The sequence below is a fragment of the Falco rusticolus genome, chromosome 6, assembly GCF_015220075.1.
Source record: "Falco rusticolus isolate bFalRus1 chromosome 6, bFalRus1.pri, whole genome shotgun sequence".
In the NCBI taxonomy this organism is placed as follows: domain Eukaryota; kingdom Metazoa; phylum Chordata; class Aves; order Falconiformes; family Falconidae; genus Falco; species Falco rusticolus.
This window is the reverse complement of record NC_051192.1, coordinates 40,632,610-40,655,879: the sequence shown is the minus strand read 5'-3', so window position 1 is coordinate 40,655,879 and position 23,270 is coordinate 40,632,610. Positions and strand designations below refer to the sequence as shown.

Sequence of the window (23,270 nt, the reverse complement as noted above, 5' to 3'; positions counted from 1 at the left end):
GTGAGACTGTTCCAGCACTCTTGTAAGCCAAAGAGAGCTCTGCTGGCAAAAATATCCTTTTCTTGCCGACAGTGAAATATCTAATGCAAATTCATGTTTTCTCCAGTTCTCTTGTTACTACAGCTGTGCACTGAAAGGCGGCTACGCAATAAGAAAAAAGCATTGTTCCTTTTCCCAACAAACTTGGTTAAAATTCCAACACTGAAAAACAGGTACTCTCAGGTGACTGTGAAGGACAGTTGCTGTCAGTATCAGGGTGCACTGGTGGTTCAGAAACAGCATCAAACTTTTAGGTTTTCCTAATCCAAATATCCAGGCTCAGGCTCTAATTTTGTAAGCTGCACAACACAAGACATTTTAAAAGAAAGCAAAAATTAAACTTTATAAGCAAGGGCACTTTCCAATCTCAGTGAGAACAGTACCACAAAGACTTTATAGTAACAGAAACTTCCTTTGATCTTTTGTAAATCTAACTTCCTCTAAATTTGTGTTCTCATTCTTTTTGTACCAGGCTCCTACTTTACTGTTGACATGAAAAAGGAGAAAATCAAAGAACATTCATGTGGAATACTGCACAATTAAAAGTTAAATTTTGGCAAAGTTTAGCATTAAGAACAATTGTTAGCAGTATCTATATATTTGTACTTGACATTTTCCCAATACTTGTAAACAAAGTACTAATTATGTCTTTTTGAAAGCATTCTTATAGCCCACCATTGAATTTACATGCATTATATCATAAATGCACAGACACATGTATCTGCGACCCCCCTCTCCCCCAATTGTACTTCAGACAGTAAGTTCCCCTGTTGTTAATTTATCTTAGATAAGTATTACATAGCATCAAACACTACAATTACAATCACATTCTGGTATGTGATCATACTTTAGTCTGTGTAGCTGAACCTTCATTACAAACGACATAATTAGAAATTCCACCTGGAATAACTCAAAAATTTTGAAAGAGTACCTCCAATACTGGTAAATTACTGCACATTTGAAAAAAATCTCCACTGTTTCAATATATCAGTACTATTTGAATACTATTCAATACTATTCAAAGCTATTTCAATATTTCAACATTTCAACAATGACTTGCTCTGCAAGACACTTTTCAAAGACTTTTGTAAGAACCCTGAAGTATGTCATCATCCCTGGAGGTATTTAAAAGATGTGTAGATGTGGTACTTAGGGACATGGTTTAATAGTGGGCCTGGCACTGTCAGGTTTATGGTTGGACTTGAAGATCTTAAAGGTCTTTTCTAACCTAAATGATTCCATGATTCCCTAATAAGGAACTTTCTCTTCAGAGAGGTGAAAGTATAAAGAACTGCAGAAACATTCAGTAATACCAAAAGCTTTTAAAGTAACAAACGACGAACCGATTTACTAGATTTCTAGCTTACACAAGAAGCGAAACTGAAGATGGAGTATCTGACAGAAAATGCTTCTTTCTCTTTTCTTAAGCAAGACTGAAAAGAGAGAGAACTCACACTCAAAGGAGAAAGGCCTACAAGGATGTAGGTGGCAATCATACTGAAGAAGAGTTGTCTGTAGCACGCAACAAAACTGTCACTCTACTTAATACTGTACTTGTATGCGTTGAGAATTTCTTTAAGAGGAGCTATGGGCTGATATTTTACCATTCAGTGGCTGTAAAGTGAATCAGCCAACACTGAAAGCTCACACAATATTTAACAATGGGGCCGTAAATTCCAGTGCCTGCCACAAATTCCAGCCTGGAACAATTACAGGCTATCTACATACATTCTCCTGACATTTTCAAATATGTACACTTTTTGAATTTTTCTGCAACACTGGTTTGTATTTTTGGGCTATCTGCCACATTTCAAGTTGTCCCTGAGGCTATACTTAATAGAATGGAAAAGTTTTGCTGTAATTTATACTTTAGGCATCAGACTGGATGATAAATACTCAGTCTATTACACCAAACATTAGCAGCTTCAAGATGTGGCTTCAAACATGGTTTGATGGGCTTTTTTAAAACTTCTAAATTAACAAATAAGTGATCAGAACAAAATTTCATGCAAAATAAAACTCAATATGCTAATTCAGGAATTGTGGTCTGAAGGTTGGTATTAGGATGTGTTTAATTTTACAGTTCGTGAGAATTTCATATAATAAACTTCTAAACACTAATTTATTTTCAGAAAGAATGTCCTGATAGCTTCTCTAAGAAAGTCTTAAAGTTTTGTATTAGCATTTCATCTCCATTCCCCTCAGACTCACTTATTCTAACTTCTTTCTAGGCAGAAGGTTATACATTGTAAATGATCACTCAAAAACCTGCTTACGGCTTTTTCATTGCTTATTGCTTTTTTCCTGACAATTCCCTGGTTTCTTAGAGGTTCAACATAATCATGGCCAAGAGACAATCTTACACACTTTAAGAAATACTGAAGTTTTCTTTTGCAAACTTCTTAGTTATTTACTTCCATTTCGTATCATTCAATCACCAAAAAAAAAAAAAAGATATCAATTTTAATTGAAAAGCCTCAAATTAATACAGTGTTATATCATAGCTCACTTACTTGTCCATGTAATACAAAAGCCCTGAAGTTCTTTAAATTCTTTTATAAATAGAAACAGGAGAACTGATTTTCCTCTATCAAGTGCTGGGTACTGAAGCTGGTATTAGTAAATAGTGGTATGATCCCCAACTGAAAGCAACTTCTAATTTTTAATAGCAATGCAATATATATATTTCTACACGGACCAGTGCTCTGCATCCTTCTCTCAACTGAAAAGCAGCTTTTCCAGTCACAGTGTAACCACAATAATATACATGGAACAATTTTAATATACATGGAACAACTTACAGTAATTCAGTTTGATAGTGGTGAGGAATCTCTCTTGAATGAAGCGCTGTACAAAACACAGACCTACTGCCCAGGTCTGTACAGCGTTAACTGTCAAAAAAGTTTCAGATTTAATTATTTTAAATTTCCCAAAACAATTAAAATCTAATCCAAATCACTGTCCAGATTAGCATGCTATCCCATATCAGAAAGCAGCACAAACAGTATCAGACATTCTATTAAATCTCAATCAACTAAAATGCTTAAAGCATCCATTTACAAGTTTCATACCACCCTTTTCAAACCTACTGTCAAAGACTCTATGCTCTTAAAAGGGTATGACCAGCTAAACCTTAATGCATGCTTATGTTTGATTGTCTTTTCCTCATCTTTTTGCTTTCAATATCAGACTTATTTTAGTCATTGCAAAACAGTGCAGCTTTGAAGAATATGTGGATTTGATCTGGCAGCTTGGAAAGAAAGACAGGTCAGATAATATGTCATTAAAATTATTACATATATCAGACATGCTTTATGGTGTACTCAATTATTACGTCACGCCAGTTAAAAGACTACTTACTCTTTCTTCTATACAGCATGGATGGATTTTTAACAATCAAGAGCTCCATAATTGCAAGGGCAGACCTCATAAAGACTCAAAAATCAGTTTCCAAGATATTTTAATTAAATCCCAAGTCCAAAAACTCTCCACAACAAAGCAGACAGGAAGAATATTAGCTGGAAATACAAAGCTCTATGACACTAACATCAGAGATGAACTTATACTGCTTTAATGGCTGACAAACAGGCCTTTTTTCAGCCTCTGAAAAAGATGGAACAGCTATGAAGTAAATCTCCCTAAAAGTTCATGTTGTTTTAGAATCTCTGCCTCTGGTTTCAGGATCATCTCTGAAAAATATTAGTACGTTCTCTTAATTACCCATACATATACAAAATTGTAAGTGTTCACACAAAAGGAGCAAGAATTAGTAATCAAGAATACATGTAGCAGTCCATACAGTTGTGGGGGATTGGGCTGGAACACCATCATGACTCTACCTGATGTATCAGAAGATGTTTATTTCCAGCACGTTTTGAAATGAAATACAAGTGTCCTCAAAGTCTCCCTCAACTTTGACCATGTCTCAGATAATACCCAAATAATTTACGTATAGGAAAAAGTCCTTCCCACTGTGGATGTTAGCTTTCTTACATGCTCTCATTTCACGAGGAAAGCGCTAATCTTAGTGACCATTTTAAAGCTATTATACTTATTAAATAATAACCTGAAATAACACCAGAGCAAGAATTTTAACAGAACATTCTTATGCTCAAGTTTTTTACAGATTCAGCGTTTTTCCAATCCGATAACCTAAATATTGCAAGATGAATTTTAGCTCTTGAGCAATGTTCACAGTATTTCAGTATTTTGCTTACATCAAGCCACTGCATTCATACGTTTCTAGCTCCACTGTTTGTAAGATGAAAACAGAGATCCCTACTGTACCATTAATTGCTAATCTGACACTGAAACAGTGATTTCATTGTCATGGGTGATGGGACTGAGAAATTCTGTGTAACTCCACTCCTCTAACAGGTACAGTAATAAGCTGTTAGTTCTTTAGGCAAAAGACAGGAATCTGTTGGAAAAAGGCTTTATTCTCTGCCCGTAATCAGTAACTTGAGGGCCTTCTGTAGATTCTGCACAGCAGTGCTCACATCTTCATACTGCAAAGCACTGCCAGCATATTTGCAATATTTTTGAGCTCTGGCAAAGTCCTCTGGAGTCAAACGGACTTCCCCTGCAAAAACATAAGTATTACAAAGTTACTATAAAGGAAATGTGACTGAGGCTTCCTTTCACATGATTTCTGTGTTTTACTTATATTTGCAGTAATATTATTAAAACCAGGCTAATATTTGTGGTAATATTACAAAGACCAAGCTACATGATGTACTACTTTAATGGACAAGCTATTACTTCTGTTCACTTTTCTTTCCATTCATATAATATTTAACTACTTTGCTGCTGGCATTTGAAAAATATGAGGACCTTTCTAGGTACAAGTATTTATATGACCCAGTGCTTTTCAAAAGTAAATCAATGCCTTTGAGAAAGATCTGCTCTTCATCTAAGGCAGCAAAGGACAGCTTTTTAACGACTGTAAGTTAGCTATAATCACATTACAACCTGCAAGAAACAAGGACAGTGTTTTTTGTGTTTACAGTGTAATTACTCTGCTCTCTTCTTCAGGAATTATACATAATTGAAGACTGTTCCTTCTCAACTGGAATAACTTTTCAAAATGTGGAAGCGTTTCTCACCGGCATGTTTTTGCACATTTTATATCTCTGTTTTATCCAAGTAAAGTTTATGCTTCCGTTTTTATGTAAGATGACTGAAAACAAAACTGATCCCATTTAATGTGCCCATTTTTTTTTTAATACTGGAGAACACTAGCAAAAGTATTCTCATACTATAATATAAAACAATTAACTGTTATTTATTAAGCAGAGTATTTTCTTGACATAAGTTAAAACATTGGGAATTCTGTAATGCTCAAACACATGCATTCACTCTTCTAAAAAACATAGTAGGGACTTATGCCATAACTGGCAGAAGATTTAATCTGTGAATAGCATCGCTGGTGCGTGCATAAAATATAGCACAGTTATGTTACTGTCCCTCCTTCAACCCTCAAATTCACCAGGAGTTTTAAGACTAACACCATGCCATGCCATGCCAATAACCTATGGACAAATTATGAAAATTTTACTCATGTTCCTTCAGAACAACTTGTAAAAGACTGATTTATGTGGACATGGATAAATATATGCAGTACTAAAGAATTATGTATTTCTTTAATAGGTTTCCCACACAGCATTTTATAAGCAATGAACAGATTTCACAGATTAAGAAAAAGTGCATTTTAAAATGTACCATAGATTTTATATAAAAATATGGTTAAACATAGCTTTAGTTCTCTAAGTACAGCTTTCTAATTTTAAGCAAGGACATTAATATACTTAAATGCATTTTTTATGGTACAATTTCAGTTAGCTGGATCCCTTTCTTTCAAAATAAAACTGTTGTTAGCAATACTGTGAGAATGTTTACTAAAGAATCTCAGTTCTTATCAGAAAATGTCTATTATATTTGCTTTTCCTTTCCCCAATCTTATTATTTAAGAACAGCGTTTGAACAAATAAAACGGAAAACCTGGGAATATTAAAAACTGGATTGGTCTGCTGGTTTTCGAAACAACCCGACCCAAATAAAGAGCAGAAGGGCAAGTGCTCTTAAGATTAATTTTATCAATTTTTAAATATACTCTAGAAGTTATACTTATTTTCCCTTCAATAAATACATATAACCACAAAATAACTTTTGAATACTGAGGCACATGACAGCTTGGTGGGCTCATTATCACTGTGATGTAGATTAGTTTACTGCTGAGTAGGTGAAGACACATTAAATCTCTTAAAATACATAGACATGTAAGTAAATATGCATGAGGGAGGGCATAAACACAGACACACACTTAGGTTATTTTGTAACCTAAATAAAGTCACAGACTAAAAGCAGCTGGGGTCAATCTGCAACCACATTACTGAACATCTTTAAGAAATTAAAAAAGACCGAGCTCCCCTCAAAGTGGCTTTATGTTATGATGCCAAAAGAAACTACAAAATCATTCTTTAAAAACTGGCCAAGGCATCAGTCCAGTATTCAACTAATTTATTGGAAGGAAGCCTAAATTCACCAGTCTAATCTTATTTTTACAGTATGAGCTCTATTAATGTTTTGCTGGCATAAAGCCTTATGTATTATGAAATCTATTTCAGATGCTATTATGACATAACTTGAGGGAAAAAAGGTAACAATTTTAGATTTATAAACCAAAGTTTACACAGTAAGGGTGTTGATCTTTTGATGTGCTCAGTGGCCTCAGCTCCTATTGAAGTCAACACCTCACAATGGACAAGCAGGACAGAAATAAAATAGCTCTGTGTTCTTAAGTTTTCAAAACGTAAAACTTAACTATAATGTCTGTACTTACACCAAAAGCATAACCACAAAAGTTAGTAACTGACTTCAGTTTACATATTCCAAGGGATAAGCAGACTTGAGGAATGGAAAGCAGCTTTGTTGAAAAGAACCTGGGGGTCCTAGTGGACACCAATTTTTCCATAAGCCAACAATCTGCCCTTGTGGCAAAGAAGACTAATGGCGTCCTGGGCTGCACTAGAAGTGTTGCCAGCAGGTGGAGGGAGGTGATCCTTCCCCTTTATTCAGCACTGGTGAAGCAACACTGGGAGTACTGTGGCCAGTTCTGGGTCCCTCAGTACAAGAGAGAGGCTGACATCCTGGAGAGAGTCCAGAGAAAGGCCACAAAGATGATGAAGGGCCTAGAGCACCTCTTACAAGAGGGAAGGCTTGAGAAAGCTGGGACTGTTCAGCCTAGAGAAGAGAAGGGTCAGGGGGATCTCATCAAGCTATATAAATACCTGCAGGGAGGGTACATAGAGGACAAGGCTCTTTTCAGTGGTGCCCAGTGACAGGACCAGAGGTGGTGGGCACAAACTGAAACACAGGAGGGTCCTGTCTGAACATCAGGAAACACTTTTTACTGTGAGGGTGACTAAGCATTGGCACAGGTTGCCTGGAAAGGTTGTGGAGTCTCCATCCTTGGAGAGATTCAAAAGCTGTCTTTTGAATTAACAGTGCCATTTTTTTCTCAAACTTCTTCCTTCAGTGCTGCAAATTAAACCATGGGGAGAGTGCAGGGACCGGGGAAGACACAAAGGATGTGGACCTGAGCAACCTATTCTACAGGAGCCTTGCTTGAGCAAAGGGGCTGGACCAGATGACCTCCAGGGGTCCCTTTCAACCTCAATCATCCTGTGATTCTGAGCTCTAAAAAAGCCCAACATCACTCACATGGGAAAAGTATACCATATCCTGAAACAAACCTGCTTCTGTGTTAATCTGAAATTGTTAGCACAGTAGTTGTATTTATTACTGAAACATGACAGACATATGGAATCCATAACAAGAAATATGATTCTTTTCGTTTAAGAGGAATACAAAGTGAAAACCAAAAGGTTGGAGGTGCTGAAAATCATGTCAGGGAAAAAAGCTGCTTCAGAATGAAAATAATGTGTATTTTACATGACACATCTGCTTCTCTCCCCGGTATCCTTTTCTATCCATCAGATGGTTTTCCTTTTTATGAATTTGCCCAAATATAAGGCAGCTGATTTAAGAAAAAAGTAATAATGCAACCTGGTGTATAAAAACAGTGATGGCAAAGATAACTGAAGTAATTTTTGAAACAAGATGTTCTTTTTTTACCATTAAAGCACTTAAGATACTAAAAATATAAATCCTCCGAGATGTCTTCTTAGGATCATGAAAACATGTAATGTCGTATTATTATTTCTACTTTGCATGTAGAAAATCAAACATTATTATACGCACAACTAGAATGGAGAAATGGTTTCTCTACACTATGCCACCTGTGGAAGGGAGCATACGGTACTGTAAGAAGATTTTATAAAAGCTCTGTGTAGCTCGACCATGAATGCATTTAGTATTAGCAAAATCTAGAGGTAATAAATTTTTAAAGCAAACTACACCAGAGAAGTGCACGCACACATTATACAAAGTTGCTGTGCAGCTCTACATTCTGTTGTCACAGACATTAACCTATGCTTAATTGCACAAGCTTTGACACTTTCAAAATCAGTTTTAAACTCTGAAACATGTTCTCACAAGACAGGACAATTATTAAAGGATTAACACTGACCAAAATCAAAGGAGTACTGTTATTTTAACTTAATTTTCTTTTGATAAAATATTCCACTTCACCACCAAAAGTTCCCCTCTCATCATAGCATTAATCAAATTGCTTCTCCCCGTTACAAGAAAGAAAATACATAATTTATTTTAAAAGTATACATTTGATCTTAGTACCAAAAAGAGTCTTGCAGTTATAGTGTAACATCCTGTTTGGCTATGCCTATACTAGTACATTCAGCAGTGCCAGGGAATGCATCTCAGCACTCAAACTTGACTGTCTACACTGTCAAAACTGCTGGAACAGACTCCAGTATGGTTTTGGCCCATGCAAACTAGCACTTTCCCAAACAATTCCTGGGCACGACTTGTGGTCAGAGCAGGCTAGAGACCATTCAACACTGGCAGCCTTCACAAACTACCTTGTTTAGAAAGTTTAAAAGAAAGTTTAAAAGTTTAATAGTATGGATGTGAGTGGTTCTGTGCCAGCTGTTCTCAGTGTCAAATATTTACAGGCATGTTTAATTTATTAGTACAGACACAGACCTCATGTCTAAATCATGGAGCAAGTGTACTTTGTACTGTGCTGGCTCTATGGATCTACTGGAGGCCTCCACCCCATCCAAAGGCAACTTCAGTTCCATAGGAATGGTGCATATCAAAGCCTAACCTCAATACGCAGCCAGGATCTGCCCCAAATATATATTGCAACTCAGGAATTGGGGAGGGCTCCTGGGTCCCAGTTTAGTGCATCTGTTGTGAGATACAGGCATTTCTAAATCTACTTACAGGTCAGGGAACAAGGCTACTGTGGAACAGAGTACTGTTGGCACAAAAAGGACTCCTCAGCAGCATGAGGAGAAGAGTATCTGTCATTACATGTACAGCTGAAGGGAGGAGTCTTTGGGTAATGACCAGGCACGCATGACAGGACAGTGACAGGCAAGGACAAACACATTCCACTGCTCTCAAGCTTCTTAATTCTATGCATGCAAACATACTGTGACTGACATATCCCTTATGGCCTCTCAAACTGCTGCACGACTGACAGCATATCTTCTAAGCTTTCAGAACCAAGGATCTGTACGAGCTTCTTCAGGTGCGCTTTTGTAGAACTCCCTCATAAGAATCTAACATGTCAAGCTGTTACATGACCAAAACTTATAGTGACACAATGTATTTGCAGAGGAGGAAGACAGGCATGCAAATACTCGGGTTAAATCAAGTTAAAAGATTCATCACTGTGCTTAGCAAGGGTCTTAATCTCTTAAATTACACAATAGTAGTTATTATGAATTCTCACAAACACAGGGTATGTTAATCCACTCAATTCCTTTATATTTATTAAATCAGGTTATCACAGGTAAGTGGCTAGAGGGAGCAATGCACCGATATCCAGATACTGAATAATGAAACTTCTAATACTTAATGAAGAATTAAAGTTTCAATCAAAATTACGACATTTTTGACATCTAGAATTAAACATTCAAACCAAAAAACAATGATGGCTAGAATTTCCAGAGTAGTTATCCAAAAACCTAGTAGAATGACTGTCTAGAGGATCATGATAAGCTGGTTAATTATAAAAGCTTTGCTGCCAAACAGAACAAGATTTGCTTTCCAACTAGCAGTTACTACGGTAAAGCTTAAGTAAAGCCTTCAGCTGTTAAGGAGCTACTGAAGCACCCACAACAGTCCCCAAAACTCAAAAACTGTCACCAAATTTAAATGGTCCAGCTACAGGTCTGAGGTATTGTTTTCAATAAAATGAGTTAACTGTCACGAGATGTTACAGTAATATGCCAGATGAACAAAAGGCACACCCCACTGTTTTTCAAAAGAATACTAAAGGTTAATATGTGTCTATCAAATGTAAATTTCATTATTTTTATCTTTTTAGGACATCTTCTAAAAAAATAGCTTCCTAATAAATTAAGATTGACACATCCTTAAGCAATCCTATAACACCAGACTAAAAGTTAAACACTGAATTCCTGTTGTAGCATTCCAATCAAAAACGTTTTTTCAGTAAAGCTGGCATTTTAATATAGACACTGTCTCCAACAATGTAATAAACTATCTAAATAAATATTTGTAAGTTACAATATACAAGAATATACCTATCTGAACTTGGTAGTCATAACAGGCAGCTTTCGACTGTACTTAGTACTGGAACTTAATACATCAATTCCATATACTATCAGCCTTCCCTTGGTGAGGATAAACTCCAGGGTAGAATGTGAACGGATTTCATACTCAACATCCATGTTACGTTGCCAACAAAAAATCTGATTATTACAAACAGGTATAACTTATCTTTATTATCTCTATGCCATGGACAGAAAAATTCCTAGAGAACATTTAATAATTGTCCAAATGTATACCAGCATTCAAATTAGAATCTAGGATGATTCCAGCTTTATTGTCAGTCAGTGCTCTTTCCCAGTCCACGGTCTCCCTAAAGTTAGCATTTATGTGTGCACTTCAATACATGCAATATAGGTTATCAGTGATTTTAACATCCAAGACACATGGCATTTTAAAAGACAAAAGGCTTGATTAAATGGTACATCAAAATGACATCATTAGCAGTATCTTATAAATTATTTCATTTAATACAGGTACTACTTATAACCAATAAGCACACATAACAATTATGCTGCAACAAAACACCGCCACAAATGTTGTGATTCTTTAACGAAGTGAATAAATAACTTCCGCACTTACCCTGTAGAAGAAATTTTAAGTAAAAGGAATGTGTGTTAATTACCAAAAACATAATGTAGCAAGGCCATCAGGAATGCAGGCTTTGCTAAGTATATCAGAACGTCACTTGAGAAACAACAGCGTAAATAGTAAAAAGCCTAACACAATGCTAACTCATTGGTTCGAAAAAGTCAGACAACACTAATTGTAAACTGTAGCAAAGCTTTCAGAAACTATTCAACTCCCAGCAACACAATGTTTAGATAATGTCCATTCTTTTTAAAGTTTCTGAATTATTAGCATTCAGATAACAATGACATTGTTTCTCAGACTTCTTCCTTCAGCTCAGGGGAGACATACAGAACAGAGCACGTCCACGTACAGACAAGACAAATCCCACTGTCTTACCTGCAGACTGAGCACTGTAAAGGGAAGGATCAACCAGAGGAATATTCTGAGGAGCAGGCTGAATGGTGTTACTTGTCACTCCTGCAAATCAATGCAAAAAATTGGCCTTGGGTTATTTTTCTTTATAGACTTTAGAAGTAAGCAGAAAATAAGAAAACAGAACAGGTAAATCTAATGACTGAATGATTTTTAAATTAGGATGCTGATAGCTTCCCAATTCTGAAAGTTTGTAACAAATAATTTAAAAAGCCTCACTTCAGGCTACAAACATCATAAAATATTACAGAAGAATTTACAGGCTTACATTCATTTTATCAGTGCAGTATTTCACAGAAATTTTATTTCAAGCATTAAAAAAAGTAAGAAAATACGAGTCCAAAAGACACTGGCTACCCTAAAGTATTGAGGAAAACCTGCTAAAGAGGAGTAGGAGTAAACTTTTGCATTTGAAGTTTAAATTCTGCCTTTAAATATCAGAAAGAGTCTCCATTATTGTATTTTTAAAGCTCCGTGTCTGCCATCTCACACTTGCAAACTATCTTCTTCCTAATTCCTTCAAAAACAACTGGTGAGAATAAAAAAGCTAGCCAGATTTATAAAGGAAATGGTGATGCTAGAAGAAGAAACAGCACTTTATGCTGTGAGGCATTCTTATATCTGTGTTCCCATTTTAGACACTCATTTGCACTGATCTGAAACAATATTTTTGCAGTATGTCCATAACATAACAGACTAACGTAAAGTTACTTGTAAACCATCTGCTATGTAGGAAGACAGTATAATCACTTTTCTAAATTATCTATTAATTCATGGAATTACTAATGGGGTTAAAACTATGTAATGTAAATAATTTATGTATTGCAACAAGGTACGTACTCCATAATTTTCAGATCTGGTAAAAGCAATGAGCTAAACATTTACCTAGGCTGAATGTAAAAAACAACATTCGCTCCCTCCCAGACCTAAAAAACCGCACCTATCTGAAGGATTTCCCTTTGATAAAGCTAAAAAAAAAAAGCATCCTGAACTTCTTATGGGGTGAAGCATTTTTAAAATGTGAAAGTATCAAGACAGAGGGGCTGTGTGACAAAAATACCTCATACATTCCATAATATAAAAATGAATCCAAACAATCAAATCATCGGCATAATTGAAATCAAGAGCTTTCAAATTTTTAGTCTTATTAAACATAATTATAAAAAGATAACATGAGGTTGAAAGGTTGTATTCACAAATCAGCTAATAAAACCTTTTTTTGGTTTGCTTTTCTTAAACACAGCAACTGGGAAGAACTTTGGATTTTTAAGAATGTCATTTATGGTCCAAAAATGATACAGAATAAGGGGGAGGATGTTGGAACCAATACGTTTAGCAGCAGGGACAAATTTTTCATTAATATTATTGTCTGAGGTCAATCACACTAAAGTACTTGCATGGGAGAAAGAGCATAAACAAAACAGAAGAAAAGTATGAATGGTACATCAGGAATGATTTTTATAGCGTCGTTGTAACAGTTTCAACATCACGTTCCCACATAAAGAACAGCAGTATATCTGCACAAGGAAAGCTAAATATGAAATAAAGTAATATAATTTCATCTATCAAGTGAAAGATTCATAGTTCTTTACAGTATAGACGTGGCAATGCATGATTCTAAAGAAGAAAAAACCCATTCTGTCTGCAGGAACACTCACTCTTTCACTCCATATATCTCTTCTGGCAAAGTGCTCCAAAATATGAAGTGTGTGTTTTAAAAACCATAAAAAAATATTTTCAGTGGCATTTTTATGATGCTAATTTATTAAGTTGTTTCTGCCACAGAATACTGGTATTATTTTACTTTATATGTAATGGAAAGAGGGCTAGAACCTACTTCTCAATAAAGGCATGAAAGTCTTGGGGTGTGATTTGTCCTTACCTGTGTTATGGGGTACTTCAGCTGGAGTGTTAGCTGGTGCATGGGCACCAGGTGGTATATGTATGCCGGTGTAATTACTAGTTGGTATGTTGTTAGCTTCATATGTAGATGCTGCTGCTGGTTGAGTTGTTCCGCTATGGAGAGAAGATGACCCTGCTTCTTCCCTTTCAACATCTGTTAAGACAACACAAAACTGGAATTACTGTAATTCTTCTGTACAAACACTCGAAAGCTTAGGCTCCATTTTAAAACTTCCTTTCAAATTTTTGTTAGTAGAAAAATTACCACCACAGCGGGAGACAAAACATTTATCAACTCAAACCACCTACGGTTAATTTGTAAAAGTAAAAAAGCAACATAGCATAGGATAAAGACCTAGAAACTGACATACTTTCAAAGATCTCTTCTGCTTAAATTATCTCATTATTGGTCTGAATATAAGCATTCTGTCTCATTAGTACAAACCCTTATACCTCCATGTACTGCATCCACAGTAGTTGAACAAGATACTACAAATATGCACTATCTATATTTTAATACAAGCATGAACCAGAATATGGAAAACTGTATTTGCCTTACAAACATTTTTTACAAAGACAGACAGAGCTAATCCTTCCACCCCATATCAATTAAACAAACCACAAAAAAATAAAAAATGGGAATTTTGGGAAAGTAATACCAAGCAGGAAAATGAAATGCAGCTTAGCTGAGTCATAACAGTATCTAGATCAGTTAGAGTACATAATGCACTGTAAGAATAATGAGGTTTAATATATCCTATAACATATACAAAGAATATATATATTATTTTTCAGTCTAGTCATGTTCTTAAGGTTCTGGTCTAATTTATTCAATGTTGCTTTGAAGGCTAATAGTCTGATTTTATTATGTTAATGAGCCAGTTAATTTAGAATATGCGATTATTTCTGCTCCTTAATTTGAATTCAGTTCAATTTTAAAAAAGCTACTTTACAGTTGACGTGTTCATCTGAATCAATAATGACAGATGGAATGAGCAGTCTTGGGAATGGCTTTGTTAACAGCCAGTTTGAAATGGAGTAAAATGAATATGGGAGCACAAAACTTTTATGTGTTTAGAGCTGGCAAAAGATGCATTCTTTATGAAATCCACACTGATCTTCAAGTATAGAAGATTATGTGTTATGCAAGCACCTCTACTGCTTAATAATTAAACAGTCTACTATTGGAAGTATCAGATTTTTTTCCTATGTTAATTCACTCTTCCTCCCAGAAAAAGTTCAGGTACTACCTTTACTCAAAAGGGCCAAATACTTTCCAATTCATAATAGTATTTACTACAATAAAAGGCTATAATGCAGAGTAGAACTAAGAGTATTGTAATTTGGACATTTGTACTGGACTTTAATAAATACATAGTTAAAGAATGTATTTTTGTTTTATATTGCAAAGTTGTAGTGGTTTGCTTTCATTCAGAACATCCGAGTACTAAAAAAAAAAAATCCCCCAAATCCAATCTAATACCAAAAATCTTTATTTAAAAGGACTAAAAAGCAAAAACCCTAGAAGTAAAGTTCTGCCAGGCGCATCAAGCACTGCTAGCAAAATTTAATATAAAAACACAGAGCATGGTAACATTTTTATATATTACTCTTGTGTAAATTACTTTCACTTGCTGCAACCAGTGCTGTGGCTTTATGAAGCTATTTTGGATACATGCAAACAAACATCTGGCAGATCTCTGGAAGGCAAAGGATATCTTAAGGTGCCAATTTTTCCTTTGCTGTATTTCTTCCTAGTAACTAATACTGCAATATAATGCATGGAAGTAAAATTAAGTGTCTAAAAATTGGCAAAAAAAAAAAAAGGTAGCCACAAAGTTGGATTTTCCAGGGTGTCTGCCTGAAGCTAGTATTTTGGGAAAGCTGTTGAAAAATTATTAAGCCACTTTTGAGAATGAGGAGTGGGAGAAAACATTCTTTCATTGTACTTAGTACCTCAACTAAGAGAAAATACCTCTCCTAAGTTTTTGCTCAGGCTCAAACTGTTAATGCATTTATTCCTTTATTCTGCCGCTTGCTGCTTCCTGTTGTCCTTATCTGGCTCTTCAGTCCCACTCTGATTCCTCTTTGCACCAGAACTTCACATCATGTATCTGCAACCCCTTGCCCCATACTTGTGTCTGGCTTGCACTACCTCCCAATCTTCTCTCCAAGACATTCCCAGTTTCAGCTTCAAGCATCCTCACTGCATAGTTCATGGTCTCTGATAGTCACTCCGTAAAAGTGCAATGCTGTAGGCAACACTGGCCATGGAAGATATGAACTCAAATGGTTAAAGTCTGGCAATGTTATAAACAAAAAAAACAAGCAAAAAAAAGTGCTGACCACCCTTAATAACAGTGCCTGTAAGAGGTAAATTCATAAAAGGGTGATATACTTTTATATCAGGCATATGTAACAAAAGATCAAGCTCAACTGTTTGATTTGCTCATTATGCAATTGGCAAACACTGAACTGTATTAAATATAAAAGTCGATTTGTTTAAATTAACTCTTCTTAGGTGTTTAAAGTGCCCAAATGCCATCAAAGCATGGTAACTATGCTTTCTACAAAGCAAATATTTAAAATATTCTTTATCAAATGTTAAAGTATTAGAACAATTTTGAGATATGTGCTTGCAGTATGTGTGAAGAGTTTTAACAGTAGCGTTAAATGAAAAGATTTCAGGCTGCTGGAAAAGAACATTTAAGTCAACAAACAGAGTTTAAGTTCTGTGGTTATAACACCCATAACATTATTGAAAAACAACTCTTTTTCCAGGTAAAGAATGCTATAAAAAGTAGGGAAATAATCTAAAAAAATAAAGCTGCAATAATGTAAAATTTGAAGTTCCTTGCAATTTGCTTAAGGATGCTGAAATATCAGGCTGTAAAAGTGTCACAATTGTTTCACACAGTTTCAGCTCCAGATGAGTTTGTCTTTGAACGTCATCAGCCTTTGTGCTTGGATCCCAGCATAATGAATCCATGTGCTCTTTAGATTTTCCTTAGAGATACAGTATGCCCAGAATATCGGCTTGTTTGGTTTTTTTAATTATTATTTACCCAAGGCAAGACTTCGTGGAGTAAGGCTGATACCCTTGGCCCCATAACCAACTGTCCAAAGGTATTTTCATACAAATAGAGGAGTCTCAAGGCTTCATGGCATTCCCTTGTCTAGTTTAGATGTATAGCACTGATTATAAAACTTAAGCAGTTCAGAGCACTAGAGTTAAAACTAGCAAAATTTTTATTTTAAGGAGTCCAGACTCCTTCAATTATCTGGACTCATATTTTTAAGGACCCCATTGAATTAAACAGGGCACAGGAGTCCAGAGAAGTAAAAAGGTAATTTATTAATTTTAATTTAAAAACATTTTCTTTTTCTCATTCTGCTGGACTGTTTCTCTTTAGCTTGAGATGTTGCTAAAAGATACACAATGTAAGGTTCTATTGGAACACTGCTTTTTAAATTTTTTTTCCTGGTGGGTTGTTTTTTTTTTTCTATTTATTTTTTTCCACTTGCTATTTTTTCCCTATTGCTATTTATTTTTTTCCACTACATTGAGAAATGGACTCAAAAATCCACCAACTTTTTCCTTCACTGTTCTTTCTGCTAGTTGGGACTATAAAGGTTTCCTGAAATTCTGCAATACAAATGTAGAACACAATAGTATATATTGCAATGAAAGTGGTGACATTTAATGTATTTTACTATGGCTATACCATGGCCATTTAAGAACTTTTTCATATTTGAAACCAGATTTTTAATTTTTTCCACATTAGTGTAAAATCTTGGATGACCTAGGGCTACTGCTAAGTGACCTTTATGTGTACTCTAGGACTTGCATTCCAATAAATCATATCATTTTAAGGTTTCCATGGTGGCATCCTGACAAAAGCATCCATAAATCCAACAGCAGAACTGCATAAAGCATGCCTGTTACTGTAAAAACATCTCCAAGAGTTACAGTATGGTTTTCAGGAATCACAAAGAAAATACCACTTTGGAAAAAAATGGTAATTTGTCAAGCTACAGAGACCTAGTTTCACTCTGTTTAAACAGACTTTTTCCACTTGCAAGGGAAGGAAGAAAATGAGCAAGCAGAAAGGAATGGGGAAGGTTCAGCCATACACTCAAATAATGCTGCTTTTCTTCTTACGATGCACAAAGCAAGAATTGACACTTTTTTTACTGATTCTTCTAAGAAAAATTTAATTTGCATAGAATTTTTGTCTTGGTTATGTAAAGCACCATGGACACCTACACTATGCAGCTAACTTCAAAAATAAACGTCTAAAAGTATTTTTCATTTAATTGCTCAGAAAATAAAACTGTGAGAAATTCTTTTACTACATGAAATAGAATTCAAGAAATAAAAAGATATTGCCAAATTATAGATATTGCAGGGTCCCTATCATTAAGGATGTTAAAATTTTGGCTCATTCAGCATTTGCTACCCTTTAAGTTGCATGTAGACGTAACTTGGTAATGTTACAACAATCTTCGCCAATTCATATTACTGCTTGTAATGACCTACAATGAATAGTAAGGATTTGAGTAAGATCTGAATTCCACATTCCCTCCTAAAACAGTTTCTTTTGCAGCCTTGAGCAAGTCAGTTACCTTTGCCTCCACATTAATAAAATGAAGAGCAAGCCTATTTGTTGCTGCTGAGGAACAATTATTGTTTCTACACAAGCTGCATACACAGATTTTTAGCAAAAGCTCTAATCTTTGCTTAGAAATTCCATTACTGCAGTTGTTCAGAACTCATAATTCATTTCACATAATCAGGTGAGCTTTGAAAACATTACCACACCATGAGCCAGACCACTAAAGAGCACTCATTTAAAGCTAGAAATATTTAACTGAGCTATTCATGACATTCACTATAACAAAAGGGGTTTTTCCCATGTTGTCTTCTCCATTAGATTATCAAACTGGTATATTTTGACTTACAAAAATGTGGCAGTGTTTGCAGCTTGAGTTGCAACATAAGTTTCTCTACAGCTGCACTGGCAGTTAAGAAAACTACACTGAAAAAGACTGTAGGTTAAAGAAGAAATTAGTTTGCTAATGCTTCACTTCAAGTATAGCTATGCCTAGATTGGAGCATATTTCAGTGGGTAAGACAGCCATTCCAGTTTTTGAAGTCCGCAGGGGATCTTTAGGTAAGGAAAACATAGTAACAAGAATAAACCAGTAGCTTGGAAATCAAACTGTATCATACCAATTATTTTTTCACAAATATTTGAACTTGCAGCGTTTCTGCAGTATTACTACCCAAACAGTATTACTACCCAAACAGTATTTTACCCAGGAAATTGCAAAGAAATTATAATTGGCAGCCAGGCTTTGAGACACTTTATGTTTAACAAAATAAAGGCTAACAATAAGCAGGAATAGATGTTTGGTACACATTCTACTCAAAAAAACTGTGATTAGGTATTTTGTAATTTTTAAATTCTTTTAACATGTAGTGGTGACCACAACATATAAATGATAAGAGATTACACTGTGGAGAGCCACATTCCAAATAATTTAATGTTCTTAGTTGTTTCATCAGGTATGTGAATATACATAAAGGTTATTGTCACTGTGCAGAATTAGTCTGCTTTAATTTGCATAGTGAAAATATCCACTCCAAAGACACCCTATTTCCATAAAGGATTCACATTTAAAATTTGTATTTTAAGTTTCTGCACTGACTTAACGAAAACTAAGAGACCCTTTATTAATGAAACTGACCACTATCAAAAGCAACTGGTGAAATGCAAGAATTAAACATTCATAAAATATTTAGCACAGAAAAAGTGCAAACAGTGGGAAAATAAATGGGTGAAAATGTTTTGAAAGTTAATTTAACCATTACATACTGTTTCTATTTTGATATACTTCAGAAATAAGTAATTTTCACATCTATTTTGCTCTTACAAATAACTGAAAAGTGTTATCAGTTTATACACAGAACAGTATGCTTTAGCAGTTTAACAAATGAAGTTCTGTACGTTATCTGTGGATCTATACCTTAGAAACAGGATAACATTTATAAAATTCAGAAACAATATGACAGCTCTGGTTTGAATGTTTAGTTGTTTTTAGTAAAGATACACATAATGAAATGAGCGAATGGAGCTGTCTTTCTCAGAATAGGTTAAGATGTGATCTATGTGCTCTGCTTAGTAGTGTTCTGTTACTTCATGGAGAGGCTAGCTTGCATCTGCTCACAGTGGTGGTGTCTGTTTTTAAAGAGCTCTAAATGAGAAAGGTTTGGATGCCCCTCATATTTCTTACTGAAGAGCTAGCACTTTTAAATTTAGACAGGTCTAAGTGCATTAAACAGAAGGCAGTAAAAGGTACGATTTGGGAGGGTCGAAACAACCTGTTCTGATAAATGTTAATTTTGGTAAGTGAGTGTCCTTGGAAATCACCTTTTATTTAACAGTCGAGCAGGTAACTTCCAAGGAACCCTGTATAGGACAGTCAGGTAGCCAGAAGAACACAGGGAGTAACTAAAAACACGAGGAAAAGGGGGGATTGGTGAGAAAGCAGCAGGGAATCCCAGCTAAAAAGAGTAAGCCATAAACCTGTTTTGAAAACCACATTATTATAGGGGGAGAAGGGGTTGTCTCACAATCAGGTGTTTGTTTTGAAGTCGAATTCATTTACCAGCAATCCATTTCCAACTCCTATCTAATTTCCAAGAGAGGATAAACTGGCAAAGGTATCATAACTACAGGACAGATTTAAAAGGAGGACTGTGGGTAGCTGTAAAGAAATGCATGGTTCTGGCCCAAAGGTGACAACGCCTTCTCAGAGAGTAGCTGTATTCCAAACAATAATCTACACTACAGAGGAAAGTTAAAAAAAAAAAAGTATTTTATTAAATAAGTCAAACAAATAGTAAGGTCCAATAAAAATAACAGTAGGAGAAGCAGAAAAGAAAAATCAGAAGGTGGCCCACCACAAATGGAACATTAAACAGTGAAGCTGTGCTTCTGGTGGGGTGCTCCCTGAAGAACTGTGTACAGCACCACTTCGGTCTTGGCCCAGCACTCTGCTCTTCTTAAAAGAAAAAAAGACATACCGAAGCTCTCTCCTTCCATTCCGATAGGCCCAGGCTGAGGAGTCTCTCCATTCTTCAAGCAGTTATGAATGTACGCTGCCTTCCACCTGGCGTACTTCCTGTGCTGCGCGTTCTGGGGAAGGGAAAAGGCCAGCCACTTTAACCACTCGGGGCTGAGAATTCATGCGCTTGAGACAGAAATATAAACGGGTTTTCCACCCTGAGAAGAGATTATAAAACTAAACTGCTTTCTCTGCTACCATTTGACACCCCTTTAAAAGATAAACAATATATGTGAAATTAATTGAATTAAAAAAAATACATATAAAAAAAGAATAGCTCTAACAGTATCTCAGGAAAAAAGGAAAATGTGGGGATTTTCAATTAGTTCAGCACGTCAGGAAAAGGAAGTAAATTATACCAGGACCATCTAGTGTGAAAGACAGAACACACTGCATAGTTATTACTGATGTGAAATAATAAAGAAAACTTCCTAACTCCATAAACTTACATGATTATTTACTTTAGATTTAAATATCTGAAACTTAAAATGCCACTCCTGCTGATCAGTAATATAAACTCTTCCCTAATTACATCATTTTAAAATTTAAAAATGCATTTAAAAGCATAAAATCCGAAAGGCTGCTGTAGTTGCAGATTAATGTGTGTGGGTTGTGTGTGATATTCAAGGACATAAAATATTTTGATTTAATATCTTCACAGCATAGCTAAATGTCAGATGAAGGACTTTAGCAATACATAAACTACCTGCAAAGCAAGGGGTTATGATAACAATGACTTTTCTAGTTCAGTTATTAGAAAAAATATTAATACTTCTCAAAAAATTAATTACTATATTACCAGTCAATATGATTTTTTGCCAACTCTCATTTTCTGAAATGGTGTCAATATGAAGCAATAGCAGTGAGAAGTGAATCTGCTGCTTGCCTGTCTGATTCTATTTCCACAGTAACAGTTCGAAACTGAAAACATGTGGTAGTAACTTCAGTATTTAAAGAAAACCAATGTGTTTTTTTCACTATTTTCAGTTTCTGGGGAAAAGGAATTGAGGAAAAGTATTTCACCTGGGTTTTCATAAATTCGTCTTTTCACAAAACGAGTGATTGAAATATATGTCAGAATCTCAACGTTTTGAGATTTTCCATTTCATTTTTTAAAATATACTTTACAGGTCTTAGGTACAACTTTAATATGTCAAAACATGAAATTAAGCTTGGCCACTTTCTATTTCCTGAGAGTATTACAATAGCCCCTTTTTAATCCAGGAAGAGTTCAGTTCTCAATTGTTATGACAAATCTTACTGATTATGCAAAGCAATTATTTTGTCAAAAGTTTTAAGAGATATAACAGTCCTGACAGTTATGAGGTAATATATTTCAAGGAAGAAGGCTGAATATAAACAGAGACAAGAAATGTGGGGGGATGAATGGAATAATTTGGCCAAGTGAACAACTGAGGTGGATCACGTTTCACATCAACATTATCACCTGCAAGATACCGGTGAAGTCAAATTTCCACAGCAACAAGTACAGGTAAAAGTGGTTTGGAAACTGAGGTAGACAGAATACTCTCTCTTTAAAAGTCCTGAATGAAATTACATCCAAAGTTTTTGAGAATGAATTTAATTCAATGAAACTGAAATTAAATTAAATGAAATTCAAAAGTGTACTGCAGAAAGTCTGCTGCACTGTTGTCTAGAAGAGGGCAGGGAATGACAGTGACAGGTAAGTCTAGCAAGCTCTCTTGCCCAAATTTAATGGGATGCTCACACAGCCCAGGAGAAAGATACAGTCCTTCATTTTCACAAATAAAACGTCCTCCAGAAAAAAGCCTATCATGATGACAGATTTATTAAAATGCATTCATTATACCTCAGAAAAGACAAGTACAACTGGAAAGCATGGCTTTCTGTAAATACTTTTCTTTATTAATCATTTCTGTCCAGGTAATGTTACAGATTAAATCCTTTTATCATTCACAAACAGAAGCCACAAAATGCAGAAATACATATCCAGAGCATGGCACCTTTAGACACGAACACTTCACAAGATGTAACAGCCTGCACATCTTCCCTTTAATACCACAACTATTTCTTGATAAAGTGTGAAGATGCTGGTGCATTGGGTGTCCATGCCCAGGTGCTAGCAACAGAGGGTGGCACCTGTGAGGAGAGGCCAGGGCTGCCCTGTGCTGGACACAGCCAGCTCCAGCAGACCCACTGCAGGACACAGCCGAGTGCCTCAGCAGGCGGGTGGTGCCCCTGGAAAAGCATATTTAAGAATGGGCACACCCTCCCCACACCACAACTCTGGACACAGATGAGAAGGAAACAAAGTGTTTGATGTGTGTCATTCTGCATCCCAGCTGCAAAGCTTATCACTCCAGAACGGAGAACCTAAATTCTGTTGCTTTCAGTTTGTTTTTAATATGCACTGCTGCCTCTTTTTGGAAGGCTGCCCTACTGCATGAACATTACTACCGAGGTAAATGAAAATGACACTACTATCA

At 35.6% G+C, this 23,270-nt stretch overlaps 1 protein-coding gene across 5 annotated transcripts in view; it reads right to left on the bottom strand.

Annotated features, from left to right (window-relative positions):
- Positions 1-3,482: 3,482 nt before the first annotated feature.
- The window catches only part of VTA1 (vesicle trafficking 1), a 39,599-nt gene continuing 19,811 nt past the window's right edge, over positions 3,483-23,270 (bottom strand). For all 5 annotated transcript variants that reach the window (XM_037391333.1, XM_037391335.1, XM_037391336.1 and 2 more), the window contains 4 exons: positions 20,762-20,873; positions 13,652-13,825; positions 11,734-11,814; positions 3,483-4,621 (listed from right to left, as the gene is read on the bottom strand). In XM_037391333.1, the coding sequence (XP_037247230.1) occupies positions 4,476-4,621; positions 11,734-11,814; positions 13,652-13,825; positions 20,762-20,873 (513 nt within the window). In that variant the 3' untranslated portion in view covers positions 3,483-4,475. The remainder of the gene's footprint in view (positions 4,622-11,733; positions 11,815-13,651; positions 13,826-20,761; positions 20,874-23,270) is intronic.